Raw genomic sequence first — 26,825 nt, 5'->3', positions numbered from 1 at the left:
ATTCAAAACGACTCATACACCTAAAATTAGGAGTCCATTGGACCAGAAAACACCAGAAAAGGTAGGACAAGGTAACTTGGAAGATTTATAACATCAAACTAAAAAACAACTCGTAGGACACAGTACGAGAAACCGCAGCACGCTCATAACAAGTTGACTTATGCTGCTAGTACGTGTGGGAGTGGTAAAGTACAAAACGTCAAAATAAATTCGAAAATGTCACATGTACATTTTTAAACCGACCTATAAATTATTCCACTTTGCTCTAGAACTGTAGCGACTTTGCGGTTGTGGATTTATACGATACGGTCGACGTGTCGGTTGAAAAATGAATTCGAGGACAAATGTTACAACTTTTGCAAACTAGAAACTGCTTGCTTCGAGAAGCAATTAGAATGACCAAAATATAAAGCATAAATCTGCGATCAAAAAATAAAATACGGTATTTGCTCTTTGACAAACAAGAAGCTGTTTATACAGAGTGGATAAAGTCCCCAAACATGTCATATGTGAAAATACAGGGACATCATTATTTCCTTTTGTCCGTGATACATGCTACACGCGCATAATTTAAAAGATCTTACTAAACTCCTAGAATGAAAACGCAAGAGCCGGTTTACGAAAGCACGTGACCAATTCTACGCCAATCAGACGTCGCTAAACACGATTAAAATATTCTGTAAACTGGCCTTAAGTCTCTCTAAACAGAACTTTAATTTTCAAAAAAAAAATTGAAACAGTTTTAAAAAACAAGCAAAACTAGGGGTATTTTTCACTTTTTTTCATAGAAAAGTCATTGTATATCTAGAATAAATTACAACGAATACACAAAAAAGAAATGGTTAATAACAACTTCCAAAGCTATTTCTAAAATGTAACACGAAATATTTGCTCATGTGGGTAATACAATATTTTAAAACTGAAACATAGGTTTTTAGAATATAAAGAAACTGCAATCTTACTCTTAAAAATACATTGCGACTATTTTAATACATCAAGTTAATTTTGTGACACAAAATCGCAAAAATATGTAATAAATAAATTAAGTGTTTACATTTATTTTATAATTGCTTTTAATACAAAAAATAAATAAATGCGTATGCTTCAACTGGAAAAAAAAGTTTGACCCCGACGTGATTTGAACACGCAACCTTCTGATCTGGAGTCAGACGCGCTACCGTTGCGCCACGGAGTCCTTGCTCACTGCAATTTCCTCCCCATACTTACCGAAGTCATATTTGAACGATAATTTCATTGGGTACTCTTTATTATCTATTTAAGTTATTAAACAAAGATAAACATACACAAATGGTGATGACTACTACAGAATAACACGTTTCGTTCCTTAATTACATTCATTTACGGGTACACAATTCTGAAATTTATTTATGTTCAGACATTTGACTCTCCATTATTAATATGGAAGCTACTTACGGAATAATAAATTTTCGACGAAAAATATTTCACAAAAATGCTCAGACGGCTAAATTAACTTGTAAGTCTACTTCTTCGAATGGTGAGAACACAACCTTTCAATTATGGCGTGGCATTTTAACTGGAGTAATATACGCTTTTTGTGCGTCTGTGCGTTATTAATAGACAAATTAAGGGCGTTCTACACCCGTTCGAACACATTTAAGTTTTTTGCCGCTTTCTTAAAACTATTTTTGGGTTTTTGTAAAAATATCAATATTTCACGAACTATGTATTAAAAACAAACAAAATAAATGTTCCAATAATTCAAACAAGCTAATTTTAAATGGTAATACGTCAAAAAAATACATATATTTACTTTGAAAAATAACATACATCTAGGCAAAGGAACCACCTTAAGAATAATTGCAAATTCAACTATACGTTTCAACTGCCAGGGTGAAATGTTTGCCAAAAAGTAGTAATGTTTTATCTTTCGATATTTATTTTTGATATGTACAAAGGTATAAATTTACAAGTAGAGCTCCTAAAATGACCTAGCTGTATGTGTCACTATCATATTAATTATTACTGCCTACTTGTACGGAGTCATGCAATATTTAGACTTCCGCACAGAACGGTAAGGATTTTTGCAGATCTTGGTTTCAAGAACTCTAGTAAAAAGGTACCTCCAGCCCGATCTCCGTACTCTGTTATCAAAGTGAAATATATATATGTTGAACCTTACAAATAAACTTAATTATTCACAATTACAATTACGCTACCCGTAACAAAATTGAATTATGCTTAAAAAATGAGTCTAAAGTTATTTAGACTGAACTTTCGTCGCACCTGAAGTCAAACATTTAGACAAATTCAATAAGTTAGAAGAAAACATTGAGAAGGAAAGGGTTCAAACTCCCGCGAGCAAAGCACAAGATAAATCTAGACGGTCACCTCGTTATGCGCATAACACAAATATCAACTAAGTGACACTCGTGGCAAACATTTTTGTAAAGTAATTGCCATAAAGATCAAGGCTGTTTCATAAACTACAACTACAGGAGTATGTTATTTTATAACATTTACAGTGTATTGTTATGAAACATTTTGGATGGCCGTCAGCACATTATTGGTCAAGATGATCGGACGTAAACAGGAAACCAATATTTTCATATTCTAGGGATAATGAAACATCGAGGAAACATTCGCTGCATGGAACCTACTACAATACTTAATTAGCTTACGCTCGGAAAGTACAAAAGTCTAGATTTGCCACAGCCAACCTCTAACAAACATGAAACAATACTTATTGATTAAGGTATTTTATACTCTTCAGAAATATCTTACTTCAAGTAGAAACGTACAATTATATTGTTGGTTCGATACTGTGGAATAAATACATACCTATATCCAATTTTAACTTTAATTGTAGCCAAGTGTATGTTTTATTTTATTATTAAATAAGATTTTAAATAGACTGAGTAGCCAAATGTCTGTACAACGTATGCTATGACCACACACTATAGTCCAAAATATCAACAAAACACGTATTACTATATTAAGTAAAATATATGTATATATCTATTTCAAGCAAAAAGAACAAATTTTAGAACGTCATTCGTTAAGTTAAAAATATCAAAGACAAATCAATAAGTATCCACATTCAAGAAAACTAATTTATATGTTCCGGGACTGTTATAAACTATGATCGGTATACTTACGACACATGTGAAACGTAATTTCGCATTTTTATGTTGGATAAACTACCGAGAAAGCAATAAAAATACGATTAAAGACAGCCATGGATTTTTGAAAGTTTGATCGTTGCATTTTCAACTCAAACTTTCAAATTGACGATAATTCTATCAAAGACAAAACTTCACAAAGCCATGGCTGTTTTTGAGCGTGTTTTTTTATTGTTTTGTCGCTATTTGAAACTGAAAACGACAATAGAGAATCAAGCTTGACATCATCATAGATGGTATTTTTTCACTTAAAAAATTCTAGGTTAATTGATTTTGGGTAAAAAAACTTTTCGTCCCGTTTGAACTAACATCCCTGGGAAGCCCAGAAAATGGTTCTATTTACATCAGTCGAAAAATTTGATAACAACGCAAAGAGCAATTGAATTTAACAGCGGAACTCATTTGTTTAAGACTGCGAGGTACAAAAGAAATTACTACCATAAAAATTAAAAACAAAGTTAACATTTATTAAGTCACCAAAATAGAAATCACATTTCACAGAAACAAAACGGCCAGAGTTGTATGTCCAAATTTTATCCAGATACATCATTAATGGATAATACAGTGGTAAATATAAAACACCATTTTCACTCAAAAATATCTGTTTATTTATTAATACACATTAATAAATACAGTTTTTTTTTCCCAAAATGTACTATACCACTTTTAGCACCAGACCTCCCACACACTTTTCACCCACTTTGTAGCTACTCAAGATCACAGTAGCAACAAAAATACGAACTTGTTTAAATTATTCAAGAAGGTACAACAGATAAGAGCACGAACACCTGAGCTGCTTATTGGATCATTAGCATCGATTCATGTCACGTGAGACAACATTTAACGTTGAGTTAGTTCATTTTAAACACTCGCTTACGTTTTCATACTTTGTATTAAAAGTCATAAACTTTTACCGGATAAATCTTGGAAACATTTATATCTGCATAATTACTAATCAAGAAACAGCCAAAACTTTTAATTGCACGAAAGACGACTCTCGATGTCCTATGCAAATACTGGCTTCAAAATCCAACTATAACTTAGCTTACTTTCTTACTGACGCAAGAAAATAGAAAACTTACTTCGTAAGTCCAAACGGCTCAGTGTATCGATTAACGAAGTGTTTTCCTAAGTTTTCCCAACTATTTGCTGCGAAAAGTAAACTACTACAACATATAAAAAGTCAAAAGGATAAAGAAAATATTAACAGTACCGCTTCGAATTTAGTTAAATTACTGAAGACAAAAGACGTTACGCAATAAAGATCTTCATTAAATTGCTTCATTTATATTTAAATTCAATTGTATACCGAAACAGATCATTTTCTTCATTTATATTTCTCTAAAGTTTTTAACATAATAGAATACATAATAACAGAATATACAGGGTGATTATCACTGTTCATTATTCCAAGTTGGTTATCGATTTTCCATTTTATTTTGACTTAATTAATAATATAACAATAAATGTATCTAGTCAAAATATTACAATATGAATCCCTTGATCTGAATTTTAATGGCAAAAAATATGAGATACACTATCTAAAAAAAAATTCAAGGAATCTTTTTTTCTACACAGATACATCAATAATTGGTATTTTTAATACCACATACTATTTATACATTTGCAGATAACTTCAAGATACTTTTGCCACACCAAAAACAAAGTTTAATGATTACAGTAGGAGATGATAAGATAGTGTCATTCAAGTTATAATTAATAAGTAAGTAACCTCAATTATAAATTTGTGGCGACCTTATTCAGAAAAATAATAATATAGTTTGTCCTGCAATAAATCTTATAGCAAAAAATTGTAGATAAAATTCACAACCAATAACATTTAGCACATTGCATCACCATTAGTGTTTGTTAGCTGCTTCTTAAGATAATGTTAAAATAAAGGTTATACAAAACAGCTCAACTGACCTACAACGTGATTTCAATGGCTGTAAAATTATTGACATTCTTAACTTAACAAAAAACATAAGTAATTTATAAGACAATAACTTGCAAGAACCTTTTTTCCTTACCTTGAATTCAGATTTCGAAAATTTATCAAACTTAATTACGACTATGACTAAATGTTTTATTTATTGAAGAAAATTCCGTCTATATTGACGTACAGAAATATCTTCTGTTGTTACTTTTAGCACCCGAAGTCAAAAGCCTGCAGCTTTTAATCATTAATGTAACACGACTCTGTAACTTCTGAATTCTCTAACCGACAAAGAAGAAGAAAGTATTATTAACTCACTCACCTAGTTGGACATACATCTTCGGCCTCACATTTTCCTGCCAAGCCGCAAGACACGCGGAGAACGCGCACGCGGCTACAACAAAAAGGCTTTTCATAATTAAACAGCGCTACCACCAAAACATGTCAAAAAATCACAACACTCAAAAAACACGAATTGCTCGTTAAAACTATAGGGTAGTTCTCATCACAGATTGAAAGCACTATCGAGAGCAACACAACACATTTGTAGTTCTTAATGTAAAAAAAAATTGACGACGCGTTGCGGCGCAATCCAAACAGACGCTTGACGTCGACTGGCAAAGCTTCGTCGCGACGCCGGTGCCAGCTGACTTCCCCTCCACTTGCAATGCGACAGTAGCGCCAGCAACCTGCAACGGACATGTAGACAATTAGACGGGGTGCATGGACCGTGAAGAATTAATATCACATAGAAGGGATGTATGGCAGAGCGCAGACCGATGGAACGGCCCAACACGACAATGCAGTCTCATAATCCTAATTACCATTGACGGTCAACGAACGAGACAAACCCCACATTACCCATCTCTACACCAAGAAGTAAAAAAATGTAAAGTGACAATGTCATTAATTCAAAGAAATGCAGCTGCTGTAATATTCAATTTATGTTAATATAATTCTCATCAACATTTGTTCGAAATATTTGTAAAACTATACACGTAACGGATTAAAAGTGAGCTTTAGGGAAACTCAAACCGTATAATGGCTTGTCTCTTCTTTTTGTTATCTTTTTTTTTTAATAATGGCAATTCCAAATATCAATATCCATCTCCGGTTTAAATGGAAAAGAAGCCCTTTACTCTCACCGTGGAGTGGAATCTGTTAATGATCTTCTATATCTTCTACCGTTAGGTATCTTGAAATATTTTTTTAATGAACAGCGTGTTAGTTGAACGATAAAATTCATTTTAAAATACTTACAATAAACTAGAATATGAAGAAGAAACTGCAGGTATTTTAAGTCCTCAGAAGGACCGGAAGTTGGTAAAGTTCTTATCCCTAACACTAAAATCAACCATCGTGCATACGATGTTATACACACGGTTATACCAAAGTGTAACGGAATTATGAAACCCAGTCGTAACTTTGAAACTATCAATTTCAGCAAAGCATAGGAAGATGACACCATAACTTTAAGATAAACGACCTAAATTACTAGCGTAGCCTTGAATTATGCACTTTAATAGTCTCTCAAGAATTTGTTTGCCAGCATGTGAAGTAGCAAAACTGTTGATTCTATAAAACACTTCAGGACTAGTCGGCACTAAAAATTGAAATAATTGATGTAATTGGTGGTGCTGATTGTGTGAATGTTGTTGTCATACTTTGGTTAATCAACACATATCAACTAATTTTGGAGAAATTCGCATCGTTTTACTGAAAGTATGTGTACGCGTCAAATACATCAATAATAATGCATTAGGTAATAGACAGTTTGTGACGAAATGTAATGAAAGGTGTAAGTATTTAAAGCCCCATAAGGAAGCAAATTTGATAAACCTGGCTAATGACAAAGCATCGATCCAATTTGTTTACAGTATATAGAAAATTATAACTGGAAAATTATGAAGTAAGGAGAGTAAAAAGGGCAAACAAAATAGATCAACATAATAATAATAATAATAATAATACAGCAAATGAACAATGATGTCTTTTTAAGAAAAAACGCAAGCCACCTTGTCAATTACGTCCTGTAATCGTTGCGACATTGATGAAACTAATTGTTGAGTATATTCTAGTGTAATTTGTTGCCAAGTGTACGCAATTTTTTATTTCAATTCGAATTAAGTTTGCGGTCAAAAGTTCTCTTGGTGAATTATTTTCACCATGTAACTCCAAATATTTTCAATGGGATTTAAATTAGGACTTCTCGACGGCCAAGATAGGGCATTGATATAGGATGATCCTTGAACGACGTATTGGATAGTTATCCTATAGTTATAAGTAATTTTAATTTAATAAAATTGTCTCAAAAAACTGACAGAACTGGACCTCTTAGCCTTATTCATCCACAAAACTTTACGGAGAAACGAGAACTTCTATAATTCTTCAAAGAACTGTTTCAAGAGAGCCTGGAAAATTGGTTTCTTTTCTAGTAAAAACAGCTGTCTGAAAAAAAAATGTCTCCAATGAAACTGACTAATTCAATTCTGCTGCAGTTGAGATCCTAGGACGTGACGACAGGTTTATTTCTGATACATCCATATTCATGAATCTTTCGTTCAATTCGCAATACCTGTTTTTGTTAACATTTAATTCGCTGGCAATTTGCCGTATGATATCTCCATTTCTTAAGTAAGTAGCAATTTTTGCCTTTTGCATGTCATTTAGGCAAGGTATATTTAAAAATTCCATTTTCTGAAATTTGTCATTTTGACAAACAACTCCCATGTTGACTAATCAATTCATTCATTTTTTGCGAACCAAATTCAATCAAAATTTCCCTGAATGACAATTTTTTGAGCACGATGTTAAACAGATTAAAAAAATTTGACATTTCAGGATTGTTTGACGATTCCGTATTTTGGGCAGAAGAGCAGGATCAGGCTCTCATGATTATCTAGGAGAAAATCCAATACAGTGGGCAGTAAATGCAATTAACAGAACCATTTTCATACATCTCGTAGTATTGCCTGTCGCAAAATAAAAAACCGTGAATTGGAGAATTACTGTAATGCCAAAAAACCGTTCCTCACAATTCATCACAAGGAAGATTTGCGCTGGAATACCTACACAGACATGTGAGACAGCATAATCTCTTCCGACGAAAAAACCTTCAAAGCATCCAATAGTGGTGGAGTAAGGATCTACTAACCTACAAACGCAAGGTTTGAAGAGAGATCTACCAGCAGCACGACGCACCTGGCCGCTTCTCTGTGAATGTATGGGTCTAGATTAGCTCTAAAGGTCCAGGTGTTCATAGTCGAAGAAAGACTGATACATACTCAGAATACAGAAAATGTTATGGTATGTTATGTGTGGTATTTGTTCCCCGAAAATAATTTTGTAATCAGCACGATAATAGTCCAATTCAAAGTGCAGGAATTGTTCAACTTTCGGCAACAAAACAGACAGGAGCTAATAGATGGGATTCGGGATAGATAGCCAGCATTAACTCCAGAATATTGCGGCGACTAACAGCGTCAATGGTTAGACGCCTAAATGCTCTTGTGCAAAACAAAAGTAAATATTAATTGAATATAAAATTGACTTAACATATCTTTTTGTAAAGTATCTTACTTGTCATAATACACTCCCAGACAAAAAAAAACCCGGACACTTTTTGTGATAACCTGTAATTGGTCGACCTTTTGTAAAAAATACTCCAAAAAGCAAAACATTAATGTACTCATTAACAAAAAACACAACTTTAGTCTAAAACATGTGGAAACCGAAAAAAAGTAAAAAAAAGTCAACATTAGCGTAAAGTTATAAATATTCAAGTGTCCGGGTTTTTTGTCTGGCAGTGTATTTTAACCTCGCTATTTAAATTCCGCAACAAACTAAATGAAAAACACTGTAAAAGTGAAGTTTAACTTGCTTGTCATTGTACCGCTTTTTATAAAACCAATAATTCATACAAACTATTGAACACGCCTCAACAAAAAAAAAAAAATGAAGTTTGTATGCTTGAGTGAATTAGTTAATGAAATATAATAAGCACTTGCAGATAAAAAACAACGCATTCTTGAAATACATGGAGATGTGGCATTTATTGTTTATAACTAAGATGAAAACATGGAAACGTCAAAACACATCATCAGTTTCGATAGATATTTATAAAATTCAAGAAAAACTAAAATATTAGTTAATGTCATTTTTTGCAAATCGAAATTTCATTGACGTGTATCTAAATTCACAATACTGAAACGTCAAACAATCCTGAAATGTCAACACTTATTTGGGTAAGCGTGCTTCATACGTATTTTAGCAACGGCACGTGCTTTCTGTCCCTCATGACGTCCCGCCCCATTTAAAACCACACGAAATCTAAAGGATGAGTTAATTAATCAAAGTAAAGCAAACACATTACTTATCCAGACCATAAATACTATCAATTTTATTAATTATCTCAAAACTCATTGTGGAATGAATTGCTCCTTTATCTGTTTGACAGCATTTTCAGGTCACGTAGGTAGGCATAATTAATCGTAGTTAGAAATTACTTTACTAGTTTTTCTATCTGATCCCACTAATTCAAAGTGAATTTTGGAAATTATTTTTATAATTATTAATTTACTGATTCAAACGAATATAACAGCGTTCACTTTTCTTTGTTAATTCAAGAGGAAAATTTTTAAATTTAAAGATATGAATAAAGGCATCTTTACTAAATAAAAAAAAACCTCTAGTTACTTATTGGTCGCCTTTTGGCATCAAAACGTATGTCTGCATTTATATCGGCAGATATGTCAAAAAAACAAGTGAGGTTATAACGAATAGTCCATTCGCGATACCTATACTTACCATAAAACCTTTATTGTTAGTAATTCATCACTACGTATTCATATTTATTGTACTACATCTACGACTTTATGATAAAGTGGTAGCTTACGTGAGACTCTGCTTACATCCAGCCTTGGATATCAGTTCATTCATAAAACCAGTGCGACAGTAACGGAACACTTTGTGGTGAAGCGTGGCTAATGGCAAATTTTATGACAGCTAGAGGCTTTACAAACACACTATAGTTGTGCCAGTATGCTATTTATACTCGAATATAATTACCAAGACTACGCATCGCAATGTACTTTTTTTTCATAAAAATTTTATTTTTTTGAGACGACATGATCAACTTTTTATTATTATTAATATATATTTATTCTTTTTTTTTTAAGAAAACGTCATCAACTTCCTAAAGGGATGAATGAGTAAATTTTAGTGAACGTTCTATTGTCACTAAATCTATGTTAGTCTTAACAAAATTTCAAAAAAGTCCTTTTTTACAACAGTTCGTGTGTGTAAAGTTAAAAATATAAAGTAGCAAGTAAAGCAGCACCACGTCACGCTATATTTCAATTGATATTATTTAACAAAGTTTTGAGATAACATTTTTTGGCGTAGATTGATTATACCATCTGCACAGAAATCTTAAAGTTCATCTAAAATTTCACAGTAATCAGTTCCGAAGTTTTGAAGACTCTTTATCTGTCTGCTAAAATTACCATCACACAAACGAGGGCTTATAAAAAGTAAAAAGAAACAAGTTTTCACTAAATCAATTAATACATTTACCTTAAATCGTGTTTCTAATTTTATCTTATTATTATCACTTTAATCAAGAAAAGTCTAAATTTAAGAAAGTATGTACATATGAAACACTTTCTCAGAAGAAGTCACTGCCTTTCATATAAGCAATACAACTTTTTATAAATTAAATGGTCATAATTTGTGAGCCTGATCTTCGGCTTCTTAGGTAATTCGTAATACGTTTGCCTCAATATTTTAAAGGACAATAACGCATATCAGATCACCCATTCGCTACAAACTATTGAATAAATGCTCTCGCACAATAAGGATCTCTGAGATCTGCAATCCTGAATAAACTGGACCCAAGTTCCCTCTTTGAACAAATAAGGATAAAACAACACTATGTACCTAAATTTTCTACTAATAAAAGAATGCGGTCTAATGGTCAATTCGCAGTATTTGAATAACTAGTCTGAAAAAAATTCAACCCAGAAAAAGTCTTAGCTAACTCGAACTTGTACGAACAATAAATAAACGTTTTGAGATCCTCTACTGCAAGTTACACAACTTATAAAGTGATTATAAAAGATTGCACATCAAGTTGGCTTTGAAATTTCGTGAACTTTGCCGCCTCATTGTGATGATTGATGACCACAGCAAGTTGAATTTGGCTCTTCTTGCCATAAACCATTATGCTTCTGATTCCTGCTAATATAGAACGAAGACGGAACTTTACCCTTCGCACATCAAACGTTAACAAAGTATTTGCCAGTTCTGTGAGTACCGCTTTCTCGACCGAACTAGAAAATAAAACGAGTAGCGAACGCCTACCGCTGAAACCTTCCAACAAAATTGGCTTTTATGGTAAAGCATGCCGAAAAAACTGTACAAAAATTTAAATGCAACTCGACAACTTCCTTCTCAATTGTGGGGCATGGTTTAAGCTTTTTCAACATGTTTGCTGTGTGATAGGTAGTCAACCAATAATTCTTATCGCATTATAGATTGCTACCTACCTCATGGAAGCGACAACTTGCTACTAGAAAAAATTAAACGTTGAGTAAAATTAAAGATTTTTTTCTTCCTTTTATTCGAATGAATCTGAGTATGTAGCAATACGGCGATTATTTTGCTACGCTAGAAACAAGAGACGAACGATGTTTTATTTAAAAAGTTAGCAACACTTTCCGGCTATTTTTCTGCATAATCGCTCTGCTAATTGAGGAGCTTATAATAACATGACACGAGCTTTTCTATGCCTTCCTGATAGAAGGTTACCGCTTGTTCATTTAGTCAAATCGTCACGATGGCCTACGGCTTTTCATTTATGGTGAATCGTTATGCTCTTAACCACTGTTTCATTTGACTAAATAAATGGACAACACTGAGTACGGACTCCGGACTTAGCAAGGTGGGTTCCAAAGATGCTTATAGACCATTACAAAATTCAGCGAATGAAACGTTTCTCTGCCGCACAATCCGGACTTAGCACTCAGGGACATCAATCTGTTTAGTCACATGAAACATTGGTTAAGAGGACAGCGATTCAACATAAACGAAGAGCTGCGGGCCAGCGTGACGAATTAGGTAAACGGACAAGTAGCAACCTTTTATGAGGGGATAGGAAAGCTGGTGCCACGTTATGATAAATGTCTCAATCGAAAGGGTGATTACGTAGAGAAATAGGCTGAAAATGTAGCTAACTGTGGATACCAAATTTTTGTTTTTGGCTCACGTATTGGCGAATCTGAAAAAAAAAATAGCTGGCGCACTATTTATAAAAAAATCATGTAATTTCTATACGCAGCAAACTGCATAATTAAAAACAATTAAATTGTAAATCGAAATGCACAGGAAATGTGTAACTTTCCATCATAAAAGCTATATAATCTACACTTCAAAGTCCTAACCGTTAAAATGTTACATATCCACCTGATTAATAAAAATCCACTATTGACATTCGACTGTTTACATTAAAATTTGTGTTTAATAAGCAAACATATCATTAATACTGTAAAAACTAAAGCTATGAACAGCATGTCTCATAATGCAAATATTTTAGTACTTGCTTCATCCTTGCGGAAATTATATCGCGATGTAACTATTACACATAGTTTTGTTCGATCTTTGTTCAAACATACGCCTGAAGAAAAGCTCCCAGCAGTATTTTACTATTCAACTGAAAAATGTGTTATAAATGTAAATAAACTTGCACTGGTATTACACACTAAAACATGCAATGTTTGAATAATTTTAATTAAAAACACCAATGTGTACATTTCTCAGCAAATTCTGGTTAAAAATACATAACAGCAAAAATCATTATTTTGCTAGAATTCATCATTTTGTACGCTTTTACTTCGCAAGCGGTAAGTAAAGGGAGTATGCTCTTGAATCATTTTGACAAATGTTTATCGTTTCGTGCCTTCTTGTCTTTGTATTGTACAGACTGGTGAATGCCAACGTGACATATCTCTTCAATTGTAAATTAAAAATAATCGATCGCTATTTTTAACTACATGTACATGTCAAGTTGCAAAAAAAAACTTTTCATTATTAACTATTCATTAAAATTGTATGCTCGAAAGTCGAGTACTGCTTGTGCTTCGCTTTCTCTTTAAATGCTTGCATAAAACATCCCCAAAAAATGAAATACGAACCTTTATATTTTATATATTGTTTCAGAAATGTTTCACCTAATTTCCCATAAATTCAACGAACAGGGTCACGTTTTATTCAGTGTTTTTTTTCATTAGAATGCTTATATCGCAATAATAAGTACATGTATCCCCACCTATCTCAACAAATAATTAACATTTGTAATTACAAAAAGAATGTCTCAAGATTTCGGTAAAATTTTCCGCACATAATGAAACTGTAATAAATAAGATCAATACAATTCCTTCTATTTTGCTCAAAAACTTATCAACTGTGTGTAATTTTAGAAGCACCGAACTCCCCGCTTGACGACACAATCGACTCGCCACTTGACGTCCAAATTAGGTGCACACATTTTTCTTTCAGTGTGATTAATTTTTGTTATCAAATTTCAAATCAAATAGCAATCAATACTACGACCCTGAACTGCGTGAATGCATTATCTCTGCCGAACGGGAGGAAGTACACAAAAATGTCCTGACGGAAATTCTCTAGTTAAATATTACTCATGCAGTTTTTGCCCATTACTCATTTTTGCCCACATTTCACTTACTGAAAAATTGTCGCAGAGAGAATTTACACGAATTCCCTTTGGCTCCATAAAAACGAATCCTTTATAAATGCGAACGTAATACCAACTTGTAAAAAACGGGTGATGTTAAATCCACAAAAAGCAGATACAAAATAAGCGTATAATGATCTTCCGCAATTAAAATTATGTAGTGGACAATACCACTTAGTACAATTAACATCTAAAATTCTGCAGTTACGACTGATTACATTGTTTTCTATTTTGCATATTATCATTCGACATTGTATTTTATTTTTAATAAGCAATACTATTCGATATTGACACCGACTCGATATATTTATTTCTTCATCTAAATATACAGTATCGTAAAACACAGAAAAGTTCTACCTTAGAGTGAAGGAAAATTTCAAAATGTACGTTATACGACTGAAGTTTGTAGCGAAAGACTATCATTTTCGTTTAAAATTACGTCGAGCATTTATTACACTCGTCCGAAGAGTCAAATAGGACGCTTATTTCAGAATTACCCATTTTCTGATCCTCCCTCGAAAGTTGTTTGTCATAAAAATGCTTTTATGTTTCTGACTGTTGTTAAAAATTATACAACAAACTCAACAATCTTAAAACTATTTTTTTTTTTTTTTGAATGATTTCTGCTCAGAAAATATATGGTTCGAATCTACGATTTGATAATGAGCTGGAGTACATTTTTTTATTTTTTGAAGTTAAATGGATATTTGGGAGAACAATCAAGACATAAATTCGTAGACTGCATAAAAAAATTGACGCAAAACCTACTCATTCGTCATTTTGTTAAGGTCGTTTGTTGATGGGTCTATAATTGTGATTGTAATACTCTCTTTTTGTCCATCTGAGCAATCTAAATTAGGTATATTCGTTATAAAAATTAACATTTAATTATTACGTTTTTTCTTGGGGACCACCTATTTCCTGTGATTTCAGTATTTCAAATTAATGGTAGTTGCGTGTACAATTCAAATAAATGCAAGCAATGTTGATTCAAAAATACATGGTATCCACAAAGTAGCTACTCAACGTGTTGCTTTCTCCCCTTACAATTCTCGTTCTTAAACAATAATCATTTACCAAATGATCATTTTATTTGGAGACCCCCACGAATCTCCTGGGATTAAAGTGCTAATAATTTACAACCCTATTTACAGACAAACCACCGAAGCAAAGCGAGTTCTCCTTGTTAATGCGTCTCATATTTATAACATCACAATTCGCTATTTACAAACCGGAACTATATCTCTATATGTAGGTACTACATCAAAATCGAGGAAGGTTGTTTGTCCCTCTCCGTTAATTTTTCTTATTGTTATTCCTTCACTTTGTTATTTAATTTAAGAGTTCAAAATGTAGATGAAATTTTATGAAATGTAAAAAAATAATTTTGGGTATATCTTTTTTTTTATAGTTTAAAGTATCTACCACTGTTGGACATGGCAGATATTCAACTTAGGTTTAGTAAAATGCGTTTTTCTTTTGCGCGTAAAATGTGTTAGTTCTGTTGTGAAAATATAAATGACTTTTAAATTATTGAATAAATATTTTTTTAGCTGTATGCATCAAATAAAATTTTACACTTTCAAAATACTGTACGGTAGAGTTAGTTTCGCTTGAATTTACACTAAATTTAGTGTTGAAAATGTGAAGAAGCACCGATATAAACTCGCAACAGTTTCCGGTATAGTTGAATTTTAACACTACATTTTTTATTGTGAATGTTTCACGTTAACAAAATGTTATTCCTACATTCAAAACGTCCGAACAATCTCGCAAAAATACATTACTATGAGATAATGTGAAGAAGTTGCCCATTTCAGCTTCTTATCTGAAACATTTTATCAACAGGATTCTCAACCCACACTAGGGTCAGAACATATCCATCAATCATTTGTTGGATAGCTAGAAAATGAATAAACGTCCTTTTCTATATCAATAGAGTAAATAATCACTTCCAGTATTGTGGGTTACAATAATATATAAAAATTATGCCAAAAATCGACAAGTGAAATCGAACTTTTCAGAGTTCTAAAGCAAAATTCTCGCCACAAATAATCAATTTCAAATTTGTTTTATTACAGAAAAAAAGTAAGTAACTGCCTACACAACTGACATCACAATCACTAGTTATGAGGGTGCGTAACTTTACGTCGATTAACTAAATTTTCGAACTCGGAATCAATTTTACAATAACGCTGTGCTGATCTATTACATTGCTGGTTAAAAATAATAAACCCTACTAAATATCAACGGAAACTCATATATCACAGATTACCCTATTCGTAAATCACAGCAATAAACCAACATTAAACTGCGAATCATGTTGGTGAAATTCATTTCCAACTTAACTATTTAACATTCTTCTGTGTATCATCATCTACTTTGGTTTCTCCTCCAGTTGTAGATGTTTTTGTCGTTGAAGTCCTAAAGCTACCTTACCTTACCTTAAATTAATTAATGTACATACGTTTATTAAATTACTGCACGTCCACAAAACTTAATAAAAAAAATTGGCCGAAGGTTATTTCGACAGAACTTCCCTCCCTCTGAGTACAGTCCAACAAATCCCGTTTGTTTGAAAAATTATACAATTTGATGTTGTGACATTTTATTTGTAATTACCTCTATGCATAAAACGCGACAGTTTTCGCATTCGTTGTAGGCACCATCGCTTATAAAACTGTTACGATGATCGGTGATTAAAATCGGCGTAGGTAAAACTCAACAATAATTCCGACTGGAATGGATTTGACTAGACTCTACTTCTCCCACTGTCTGAACTACTCTTGTTGTTGGCTCGAAGGTGGCCTCTATTTAAACCCATACTTCGCTTGTATAGTCTGTTTGAGTACTCCGTTCGCTTAAGCCATGACCCTTCCCATCGCGACTTCCGCTTCCAGGCTTTTCTTTAGCGAACGCCACCCGGCCGCCGTCACCCACGATGACTTACCCATCATCGCCGCACATACTAGAAGACCCATAGGCGTCGTGTGGGTTTATTTCGTAACAAAAGTTTATTATACAGATTGTTTTTTTTGCGAAAATTTTTACCTCTAGTGTGCAAAAAAATCCAAATTATATATGTATACATATATATATATATATTTTAATTGTGACTTTTATCTACAGCCACCACGTTCGGAAAGTTATTTTTTGTAAACACATTCAAATTTAGGAGGACATGGGTGTTGGTGTCTACAATCATGAATGATTTGTGACTTGCCAATTCGCATATAGTGACAAACAAAAGCCAAATTCTAGTTTAACTTCAATCCCCCAATTTTCAGTTAGCTTAACAAAATACCAAAGGGACACTCAATGGACGACACACGTGCAAGGGGCTAGGTCGATCCCCACGCAGCATCTCTTTCATAGACTTTAAAAGGAGACCGAACCAGCGGAAAGACAAAATTCCTACATTCAAGGCTTCTTCCTCCTACAAATTTCCACACCATGGAGAAATGGTACCGCATAGGATTAACCTCAAAGTGGTGCGCTACAACGTCCTAGTTTAATTCAAAAATTTAGCGTTACCTAGCTTAGCAATGTATATACATCACACACGCATCTACTACTAGGAAAATAGAGATGGTTAACATTGACTTTTTTTTCACTTGGAAATACCAAATAACACCGAACAAATATAGAACAAATTTAAAACTGGTACTTCATTTCGACCAAAAAACTGGTCCGCAACATTAATACGCCAACCACTGATAACAAAAGTAATAAAAAACACGAAAAATGTAATACCATGATAACAAAGGAAAGGGTAAGGAACCTGCGAAGGGCGAGTCTACATTCCGCGTTATGAATGAATAATGAGATCTGTCCAAACGAACACACCCCATAAAAGTACGTCACATCCGCTTCAGTTAAGACCGTCACATTTTGTTTACATGAGAACGGGAGAAGTGCGAACGACCGCCGTGAATGGGAGAAAAACGAACACTTAAGAGAAAACAGAAACTAAGCGGCACGATAAATCAGACCAAATCACAAATGCTTGAGATGTTCGCTGGTGGGTAACAACGCGATGAAAAAACACAATCGACCTCAATTACTTTAAATTAAAAGACTGTGCTTGATGAGAGTGAGAAACATTGAATGAAACTCTGATTCAATGGAACGAACTATATGATATCAGAGTGTCAGAGATTTTGGTAGTGGTCTCGGCATGCACTCCAAACTAACCGCGTTTCAAATCTTACCTACCGCTAAATTGTGCAGGCTTATACCTCATCCGGTAAATTTGCAACTAATATAGACAACAGGGTTAAGTACAAAGTTCCAAGAAGCTTCTGTCAGGCAACTCATTTATTTCTTACATAAACTGAGTAGTTTCGTTCTTATGATAGCATATGCAAAATTTGCATAAATGCGATTCAAAAAGTCAGAAGTTAGAGGGGCATCGTCAAAAAAAATCGCACGTCTGTTTTATTTTAATAAACCGAGTTTTTGCCAAATGAAAATATGATAATAACTGACTATATAGTTATAAACTCTGCAATTTTATTTTAAGCGTTTAGAGATACCTATAACTTTTTGTAGATATCAATAAATATTCGTTTTTATTGTATATAAAATTTCATGTCACTTATCTAAATAATGCGTCGTGATAAAATTGCGAATTGTTCTGTAGAACATACTTCTCAATATAAATAGACTTTCATTATTTTTTTTTATAAATCTAAAAAAAATTTAACGGTCATCTACTAGACCAAAGCATCAATTCTGAGTTTGAGTAACAAACAAACACTGGGATTCACGTCAGAGCTACCCAATTTTCCGATGTTAGAAACAAATAGATCACCCACATAGACAAAGGCCGACATCGCTCCTCATTCAACATTGTTTTATTTCCTTGTGGTCTATTACATGGCTGTTGAAATTACGCAATTAAGGGAAAAGATAAGTCTAAATTTAGTTACCCTACGGTGTATATTTACAAATCGTCATCTATTAATAACTGTTCCCGTTGATACCCATTTTGTACACGATATCGAAAAATGACTAATTTCAATATTGAAAAACTTGAAATCAAAGAACTTTATATATACAAAGTTATTTATAATAAAAACTGGCCTAACCGAAATTTCAGCAAAAAAAATTCGAAACATCTATTTTTTTTCCACTGAATTATACTGCACGTCACTGATCCACAACAATCACGTAAGTTACAGTATCTCTATAAAATTTATCGGGCTTACAATAAAAAGTAATAGAACGATAATAGTAATTAAAATTTACTTTTAAATAATAACAAAAAACCTTCTGACGGAAATTGGACCCCGGTCCCCCGATGACATGCGGAGACACTGGCCACTACATTAACTACCGATAACTCATTTTTTTAATTTCAGAAATACATTGGAATTATCAAAAAGATATCGCCACCTAAAACTGATCTATTTATTACCAGGGTTTAACATTGCGATCCTATTTCTACTCGGTCTAAAAACAACTTCTGAGCTACATATTTTACAATTTGTCTAAAAGATAACATAGCAAACTGACTGAAAATTTGTATCTTCAAGAATTATAGAACAATAACTATTTTTTTTTTATTTACAAAAAGTTGAAGACATCGAAAATAGTTATTTGTGTATCAAGGACATAAAGGAGAACTTTTTTGGCCGATCTAAAGTTTGAGGCCGAAAAAGGTCTCTTTGGAGATACATACAACTTTTTTTAAGGACCATACAGAAAAATAATTGGTTATGGAATTGGTTTTGAGATTAGAAAATCTTTTTTCGTTGTTGAAGGAACAGCCCAGCAGATTTGATAAAAACCAAAGGGCTACTTTGTTCTTCTACTCAGAAAAATTATTAGTACCATGTTTCTTAATGATAATGAGAGAACTAACGGCGCTTTTGACCTTTTTATTTCAAAAAATGTTGTTCAAAAAGAAGGCCAACCACGCAAAATTGAGTTTTCGACATCTGTAAAATGTAGTTATATATATTTTTTCTCTACTATATTCTATACTATATTCACTCAAGCTAATACAAAAAAGTGACAACTGAATCCATAAAAAGATTATTAAATCAAAAAAATGACTGTTGTTCGCATGATATGGTGTGTTTCAAGTGAGTTTTTCCATATCAAAATTTTGCGATAACCGTACTGTATACTAAAATTTTCGAAAAAACAGAGAGACTGATTCTTTAATTAATTTTTTTGAGTCATCCTGTTTTAAGTAATTCTAAAAAATATTAATGCACTGATTAACGTATAGGATTTATTCGTCAAAATTTTGACATGACGTCATCAATTTTTTGAGAGGGGTTAAACGAATAAATTTTGATTAATGATGTACCATGCTTACAATAACGTTAAATTATTTACAAGATTTCAGAGCATTTGGATTTATAATTTTAAAGTTAAATTACAAAATATTGTTATACATTTTTTTTCTCTACTATATTCTTACTATATTCACTCAAGCTAACTAGTCAGCGCATCAAACTTCCCCTCCACTCCATCTGTTTCTATTGGTCTCTTCTCATGGAAACAAATTGCTGCTTCACATAAGTCGCGTTTACGCATAATTATTTTTATTCTGCTATAGATTAAGATCGCAGTTATCCGATTAATATCTGCACAAAGACGATTCTAAACTTTATAAAGCCACAGCCACAGCTTGGACAATTTGTTATGAAACTCTCGGGCGACTGATTTTACGTAAAGCGTTGTCAAGTGAATCCGGCGTCTTCCGCATCACGTGCGTTTGTGCACTGACTAGGTTCTGTGAATAGTGTAGAGTAAAAACTCAACATGGACTTAAACAACTACAAGTGCAGGAGCATGTTATTTTATAAAATTTAAATAACATTAACTATTTGGTTGGTGGGGATGAACAGACAAATTTTGGTCAGCGTTTTACCATCTACAAAATATTCATAACATACATGTAAAATTTGACAACAATCGGTCCGATAGTTTCAGAGGTTGTGAAATGAAAATCTGCACAAACGACAGACAGAAAGACAAACGAAAACGCCAAATCTACTTTTTCATACTCTAGGCATCATGAAAAAAAGCGAACTCTCCTTACCTACGAAGTTCACAAGGTTTGGATTCAGACTGAACCTGAATTCTCTACAGAAAATGTTATAGTTTTTTTTTTATAGAATCGTAAGATTGGATGGTCTTGAATTGTGGAATCTTCTTCGTGATTTAATTTGTTTCTAGATGGCATCTGATAGTTCTAAAAAATCAAAAATCTATCTTGCTAAAATTTCTTCGTGGAGGCAATAAATAATACGGATTTTTCTAGAAAAGATAAAATAAAGAGAATGTGAATTGCAATGAAATCTAGTTTTAGAAGTTTCAGAAAAAAATGCATTTCACAGTCAATCTTTAAATAAATAACAATTGTGTTTTAAGATCAATATCAAGCAAGGCAAGAATGTGAATGATAAATCGTCCACAATAATGTACCAATTTCTTCAGGAATTCAGCCCCTTAATCGATTTGGCAACAGCGTCCCATAATTTCTGACAAAAATATATTGCTTACAGGGTTTCTGGATTCTGACATCCTGTACATGTGAACTGGGTAGTGGAATGATTATAAAATAACTTCAAGAATTTTCGGTATTAATAATTAACTTCTTATTAGAATAAGACACCCTAAACAAAATAATCACGTTTTCGGTATCCTGCTATCGATATATTCTGAGATTCAGAGATCAGTGATTGTGACAAAAATGTATTCATAATTATTCATAAGATGGTTCATATATATCCCAAAACCAATTTCACACGAATAAAAATCTCAGCTTGACCTATGCTGGGAAGTCGACGCGACCAACACTGTGTAGAATGCGATTTTAGTCAAAATGGAAATTGGACTTTCACCGTCATCAACCACATGCAAAAGCAATGCAGTGCAACGAGAAAGAGAGAGAAAAGCCGCAATGTAACTACAGTCGGCTCCATGAATGGCTGCTGTAGTCCAGATCAATAGCGGTGGTCCAGCAGAGAAGAGGGTGTGCACGGTACGCGCTGCGTGCCCTCTGCAGATCCGTATTTTTATTATCATTTTAGATAATATTAAGTATTCACGACACGTAATTCTTATATTTTTTGCCGTGAAGCGGTCTTAGACAAATTATAAGCACTCCGGTTAATATTGTAGCACTCAAAATCGTGAGCGGCCAATATTTAGAACCGAAAATAACGTTGTTGGCTAAACTGAGTACAACCCTGTTCTATTTCTGCCGCCAGGAAGGATTGTAAATATTAAACGAAATAGGGGTCGCAACCATAGAGGAGGTCGAAAAGCCAACGTTTGCATTATACCAATAAAAACTGTTCAAGTGAAAACACGATGTTGATGAAAATTCTGTCATATTATGCTATTTTTCTGCAATAAAAAGGTACCCGCTAAAACAATAAAGCTTTCACCGCTGCCGCTGTGCTGCGGAGTTCAAACAGTCATACGGAAGTGAAAGGCCGACTAATACGCATCAAAGAGCATAAATAACAAAATACACTGAAATATTCACTATTAATTATACAACAATTACATAAACGCAAAAAAATGTGTAATAAAAAAGAAGCTGTACGTTTTAAGTTTGACAACGAAATACGTGAGATCCTCAAGATAAATAACTTTTTTAACAGGAATACATTAAACGGTAAATATTGCTTTGTTTTATTATGATTATGAGCTTTTGGAAGCATATTGTTTTAAACAGAATTTATCTCGGCAAATTTTGAGACGACGTCATCAGTTTTTTTGGTGGGGATGATGAAACAAATTTTATTTAAACCAATTTCTTAAATCTTCACTAGAAAACGCGGAAAACGTACAGTGGACACAGACATGTTCGTAAGAATAACTTTTGAGTGTGTAAAAATTTTGAAGTGGAATACTCGACGGAAGTAATGTTACTACAACAAGAAATATTAATACTTGTAGCGTTAAAAAGAATTTCTCTCTACCTAAACAAAAAGCACCTTATAGAAAAAAAAAGTTACTCGAAGAAAAACTCTTGTATTACCTAAGTTCACTTAATCATTTAAACCTTTCAGATCTCCAGAACGGAAGAAAAACCGCTAACCTAACTTAAATTGTCGAATCTCCGGTGGACGTATAGAACAGAATAAACTCGTAAAGATCGAAATGGATATGGAGTTTGAACAATGGTAGAATATGTATAACCATCAAAACATCCCGGAACAAAATAACCCAGACAAAACAACTTGTAGACAAATTAACTTCTAACAAAATAAAAAACTAGGCTAAAGTTATTTAGAGACAACTTTCATCGACCCTGAAGCACAATCAATTAAACAAATCTAATTTCTTCGGATGAGCAGACAAATTTTTGGTTAGCACGACATTCTAAAACTACATTTAAAATTTTGCAATAGTAAACTTAGCTCTTTCGGAGATATCCATCGAATAAAACCGCCAACAAACGAGAAACAACCGCAAACGTGAGACCCGTTTTCGCACTCTGCAGGCTGTAAACATCGAGAAAACATGAAATCAACCATTCGTCAAAATGAACCTATTACAACACTTTCCTTATACTCGGAAAGTAAATATGTACACAAATGTTACGTAAAGCAAAGTCTGTTCGTCTCAATACGGAACACTTGAATTGGTGCAATGTAGTTCTAATAATTCCATTGAAAAATTGACCCAAGGTTATTTAGATAGAACTTCCCTCGCTCGTTACCAGTCCAATAAATCCAGCGTTTCTGTAAAATTATAAAATTTTATTTTGCGAAATTTTGTTTATTTTATGATAACCTCTATAAATTAAAAAATATGGGTAAACCAGTCACAATGTAAGAAAAGTGGTCCATATGAAGATCGATACCATGACCTTCACGTCATTGGCATGATGCTTTAATCAATTGAGAATATTACGCAATTTGGATTTTTTTGTGAAAATCTGTCTATAGTAAAAAAATGAAGGCGCATTCATAAACTACACGTATTGTTTTGTAAAATTTGAATAATTTTACCATGCAAAATTTTGAAATCAGATCCAACATCAACAGCGGTGAAAAAGCCAAAGCCAGGAGAAAGACTTTTTGCATTCATGAGTGTTAACATTAAAACAAAAAAAAAAAAACATTGAAATGACTTATTTTATATGTGTTACTACAAAAAAATTAGTCGAAGGTTATTTCGACAGAATTTCCTACACTCCTGAACGACAGTAGAACAAATCCAGCTTATAACCCTTATAAATCAGAATAAAGCTAAGTTAAAGTTTGCTTTGGGTGCATTTTCGGGAAAATGCAGTGAATCATTCTTTATTTGATCAATACAATATATTGCTTCATTCATTAATTTTTTGCGTCACCCTGTATAAGTAGTTCTAAAAACTAATTATGAGTACACTGATAAACCACAAGTATAGTCATAGTACTTTGCATATTTCAGACAGGATTTACCTACTTACTAGGCAAAATTTTAAGATGACGTCATCAATTTTTCGCTACACTGTGATCAACAAATACTGTTTGAATTGACAATAGAATTAACTCATCTTGAGAAATTTAAGCGCTTGATTTACGTATTTCAAAATTCAAAGTAATCGGTTTGCTAATTTACGAGATTTTTCGTATTAAACGACCTCTGAAACGTCGGGAAAAATAAAGTTAAACATTCGTAACACTTCCCTTAACTATCGTCTTGGAAGTAAACAACCAAGAATACACGTGAAAGTCCAATTTAAATCAAAAAAGTTTTCTCCAACTGTTTTAATATTACAGTATCTTACTGCGATCACGGACCAAACAAAATGAGATGGACTTGGGATACGATGCGTTGTACAACCTAATGTATTTTGTGTTTAAGGTTCATACACGAAATTATCCACACATAAATCATACATAGAAATAAACAGCTAACGCGTAGGTGGTTAAAATCGTTTTCGCATGCAAAATAACACACAATTAAAACATTTAAAACTTTGTATTTGCATTAGTAACAAAAAAGCTAATGGATTTACGTTTTAGTATTTGCCGCTTTTAAAAAAAAAAGATCATTTAACGAGACCTGCGTTAGTCTTTCGTATATGTAGAACTAACATCGATTGTTGTTTTGTTGTACTTTTTTGCTGTAATGAATTGAAAATGAGTAATCAAATACTTTTATATGTATTTATATGTGCGATTTATAATAACAAAATTCAGAGTTACTAAGAAAGCAAAACAATCGAAGTTTGTTTATTATGAAGAATTCAAAAGGAGTTAGCATTCGAAAGACGATTATCAAGCTAAAACTTCGAAGAGTAAAATTTTCCAAGTCTGGTGGATATTCTCATAATTAAATCAGTGGCATGATTCAAGTCTGACGAGATTAAGAACAAATTACGGGACAGTTATCAGATCATTTAGGAAAAACTCATCCTTCAACCCCGCACCGCCGAGAAACTTTTCAGAAATCCAATAACGCACCGCTGAACCAACAAACTAAAATGAATCATTGTGGAAACAATTTTTCGCGAAAACCTGACCTGAGTAAAATTCTCTGGGCTACAAAGGAATTCAATAGGTTTTTAATTTACTCCAACAGTTGCGAAAGAAACTTTACCCAGTTCCATAAATCTTACGTCAAAAGTTCGCTACCTGTATGTCGACTGCATTTTAAATATGCGTTTTTGAAAATCCAATTATTTCCAACTATATTTCTGCATCTGCTACAGTTTTGTAAAACTGTTAAATTTAACCGTATTTGCAAAACAATACTCCTAATTTTTCATGGAAACCATTACGCAATCAAGCCAAGCTGGTGTTTTATGATTTGAATTCCATGTAAATTTTAACGGCACAACAGTAGCACAAAACGATAAAATTATTTGAGAGTTTCAAATCCAACGTGACCGTGTTCGGAATAGAAATTCGAAAAACGCCACTCAATACCGTCCAAATCGCCATTTGAATAATGAATAGAAGGCTATATTTACCTAGCCTTTTCATTCAAATATTACATTACCGGAAAGCTAATCCGTAAATAGAGCAGACGAAATGCCGATTTTAACAAAGCACCGCCTGTTCAACTAATTACACCTGTCTGAAACACTTTCAAAACATTTACTGCTCGCTTTACATATTTTCCGCTCGTAAGTAACATTAAATTCAAAGAAAAGTGCCGCCCTTGTTACACCACCAAAACGTAGAACGATTGGTAAATATAAAGGTGGATTGTCCGGAGGATAAATTCTATATGGAAAAATGTAAACAGTACGATCAAACGACAGAGAAATTCTATGAACATGAATATTTGTCTCATATTATCAGACAGAACTTCCCACGCCCCTGAATTATAATCAAACAAATCCGGAGACTATTTGTCTAATAAATATACCGACACACTACAGACAGACGGAAACGGGGGACCTATTTTTTCATACTCTAGGGGTCATGAAACGTCTGAAAAGTAACCATTCGTCGGATGGACACTTAGCTTACGCTCGGGAAGTAAAAACAATGTTAAAACGTAACAAAAACAACAATTGAATACAAGACGTAACGAAGAGCTCTCCACCGGTAATTGAAAAACTGGGTTCTTCAAATAGCTATTTATATAAAGGTATTGTTTTTATATTTCTCCAACGGTTTCACATATTTCCTGGATGCACATTGGTAACATTGCGACTTGTTTCGAGTTTCAAAAATGAACATACCACATATTTCTAAACCGTGTTGAGTGAAATTATATATTATTCCAAGATGTTGACGTCATCTTTAACCTTACAAGAAGGATGACTATTATTAATCTTGTGTTGAACAATCTTGATTGACGACTTACGTTATTCGAGAGTCGATAATTACGTGATTAACAACAAGTTATTTAACACTAAAAATTAAAAAATAATAATCGGCCTTATCTGATAATTTATTTACCAATTACCAAAATTAACACGTATCACGTGTGTTATTAAACTTGTGTTCTTAATTATTACATTGCATTGCTAACTCTTTGACCTTCTAATTGGCAACTTATT

The 26,825-nt window shown here is 33.1% G+C and overlaps 1 protein-coding gene and 1 non-coding gene across 6 annotated transcripts in view; both read right to left on the bottom strand.

Annotated features, from left to right (window-relative positions):
- Positions 1–26,825, bottom strand: part of LOC135133886 (semaphorin-1A) — a 235,366-nt gene that overhangs the window by 198,686 nt on the left and 9,855 nt on the right. For 4 of the 5 annotated variants that reach the window (XM_064062414.1, XM_064062417.1, XM_064062418.1 and 1 more), the window contains exon 2: positions 5,420–5,786. In XM_064062414.1, the coding sequence (XP_063918484.1) occupies positions 5,420–5,513 (94 nt within the window). In that variant the 5' untranslated portion in view covers positions 5,514–5,786. Of the gene's footprint in view, positions 1–5,419; positions 5,787–6,357; positions 6,424–26,825 lie in introns of those variants that run through there. The other variant, XM_064062416.1, reaches the window with a different exon arrangement.
- On the bottom strand, positions 1,124–1,195 carry Trnaw-cca (transfer RNA tryptophan (anticodon CCA)). Its single transcript has one exon. It is a non-coding gene; the product is annotated as a tRNA-Trp (tRNA).

Source organism: Zophobas morio, unplaced genomic scaffold (genome assembly GCF_036711695.1).
Source record: "Zophobas morio isolate AGI-343-1 ecotype UQ-CSIRO unplaced genomic scaffold, CSIRO_AGI_Zmor_V1 ptg000023l, whole genome shotgun sequence".
In the NCBI taxonomy this organism is placed as follows: Eukaryota; Metazoa; Arthropoda; class Insecta; order Coleoptera; family Tenebrionidae; genus Zophobas; species Zophobas morio.
Note: the sequence above shows the minus strand (reverse complement) of the source record. Positions and strands in the feature narration are given on the sequence as shown.